General features: G+C 56.6%; 1 protein-coding gene across 1 annotated transcript in view; it reads left to right on the forward strand.

The window, feature by feature from the left end:
* The first annotated feature begins 548 nt into the window (after positions 1-548).
* Positions 549-1,698, forward strand: part of LOC108297396 (hereditary hemochromatosis protein homolog) — a 10,059-nt gene continuing 8,909 nt past the window's right edge. Inside the window, exon 1 of the mRNA XM_037735405.1 lies at positions 549-739. Within this exon, the coding sequence (XP_037591333.1) occupies positions 610-739 (130 nt within the window). The 5' untranslated portion in view covers positions 549-609. The remainder of the gene's footprint in view (positions 740-1,698) is intronic.

Here is a 1,698-nt window from a genome sequence, read left to right on the forward strand (position 1 = left end):
GACAGGCTGGTCTCCAACTCCTGACCTCAGGTGATCCGCCCACCTCGGCCTCCAGAAGTGCTGGGATTACCGAGCCCGGCCAAACCCCAAATTCTTTTCTTCCCCCTCCCCTCAAGACGGAGTCTCAGTCTGTTGCTCAGGCTGGAGTGCAGTGGCAATGTCTCATCTGACCGCAACCTCCGCCTCCCAGGTTCAAGCGATTCTCCTGCCTCAGCCTCCCAAGTAGCTGGGATTACAGTCTCCTGCCACCACGCCCGGCTAAGTTTTGTATTTTTAGTAGCGATGGGGTTTCACCATGTTGAGCAGGCTGGTCTTGAACTCCTAACCCTAAGTAATCCACCTCGGCCCACCCTCGGCCTCCGAAAGTGCTGGCATTACAGGCGTAAGCCAGCGCTCCCGGCCCCAAAGGCCGAATTCTAAGTATGGGTGAGCCAAATCACCCCCTCCCCTTGCAGAGGAGCGACTCGTGTCTCGGACTAGACTTAACCCAATGGAGTTCGAGGAAAAGGGAAAGTCCCGCCTCCGTAGCAGCTTCGGCCCAATGGGAGCCTCCCCATACGTGCTGCTTGGAGCAGGGCAGGACTTCGCCCGGTGGGAGCTGGGCCTGTGATGTCTGCGGGACTGGTTGCCCGGGAGCTGCAGCTGAGCGAGAAGCACTACCCCCGGTGGCCCGCCCTCTTGCACGCCCTCGTCCTACTGCTGTGCTTGCTGGAAACGGCTCGTTCCGGAAGTCAGGCCAGTGAGTGCAGGGCTTTGCTCCGCCCTCTATAGCTGCTAAGTGTGCTCCTCCCCCACGACGCCTGACCCCCGAACCCCCCACCCCGCCTTTCAGAGAGAGTCCTTCCCTCGAGGGAAACTGAGGCCGAGTGCCACCACCACCACCACCACTGTAGGCCTGACGATGCCTCACGCGGCTGCTGAGTCTTATGGGGACTTAATTATGTAGCACCTCTCCCCTTCCTCTCACCCGTAACTTTCCCCAGACTGTGGCCTTTATCAGGCCCCTTGGGAGGTCTGGGGCGATGGAGGTTGTGAGATGAGGTCAGGAGTAGGGGGTAGGGCTTCCTCTGAAACTGGTTCCCTCTGTCAAGCAATTCTCCCATGTCTCCCACTTCAGCTTAAACTTGGCCGGTAATCCCAGGACTTTGGGAGGCCAAGGTGGGTGGACTGCTTGAGCTCAGGAGTTTGAGACCAGCCTGGGCAACATGGTGAAAACCCGTCAATACAGAAAATACAAAAAAAATTAGCCAGGCTTGGTGGTGCATGCATGTAGTCCCAGTTACTCTGGAGACTGAGGTGGGAGGATCGATTGAGCCCGTGAGGCAGAGGTTGCAGTGGCCTCATGATTATACCACTGCCCTCCAACGTGGGTGACAGAGTGAGACCCTGTCTCAAAGAAAAAAAAAAAACAAGAAGCCGGGCGTGGTGGCTCACACCTGTAATCCCAGCACTTTGGGAGGCCTAGGCGGTGGGATCACCTGAGGTTGGGAGTTCAAGATCATCCTGACCAAGATGGAGAAACCCTGTCTCTACTAAAAATACAAAATTAGCCAGGTGTGGTGGCGCATGCCTCTAATCCCAGCTACTTGGGAAGCTGAGGTAGGAGAATCGCTTGAATCCCAGAGGCTGAGGTTACAGTCAGCCAAGATCATGGCATTGTACTCCAGCCTGGGCAACAAGAGAACAAGAGTGAAACTG

The sequence above is a fragment of the Cebus imitator genome, unplaced genomic scaffold (assembly GCF_001604975.1).
Source record: "Cebus imitator isolate Cc_AM_T3 unplaced genomic scaffold, Cebus_imitator-1.0 Scaffold799, whole genome shotgun sequence".
In the NCBI taxonomy this organism is placed as follows: domain Eukaryota; kingdom Metazoa; phylum Chordata; class Mammalia; order Primates; family Cebidae; genus Cebus; species Cebus imitator.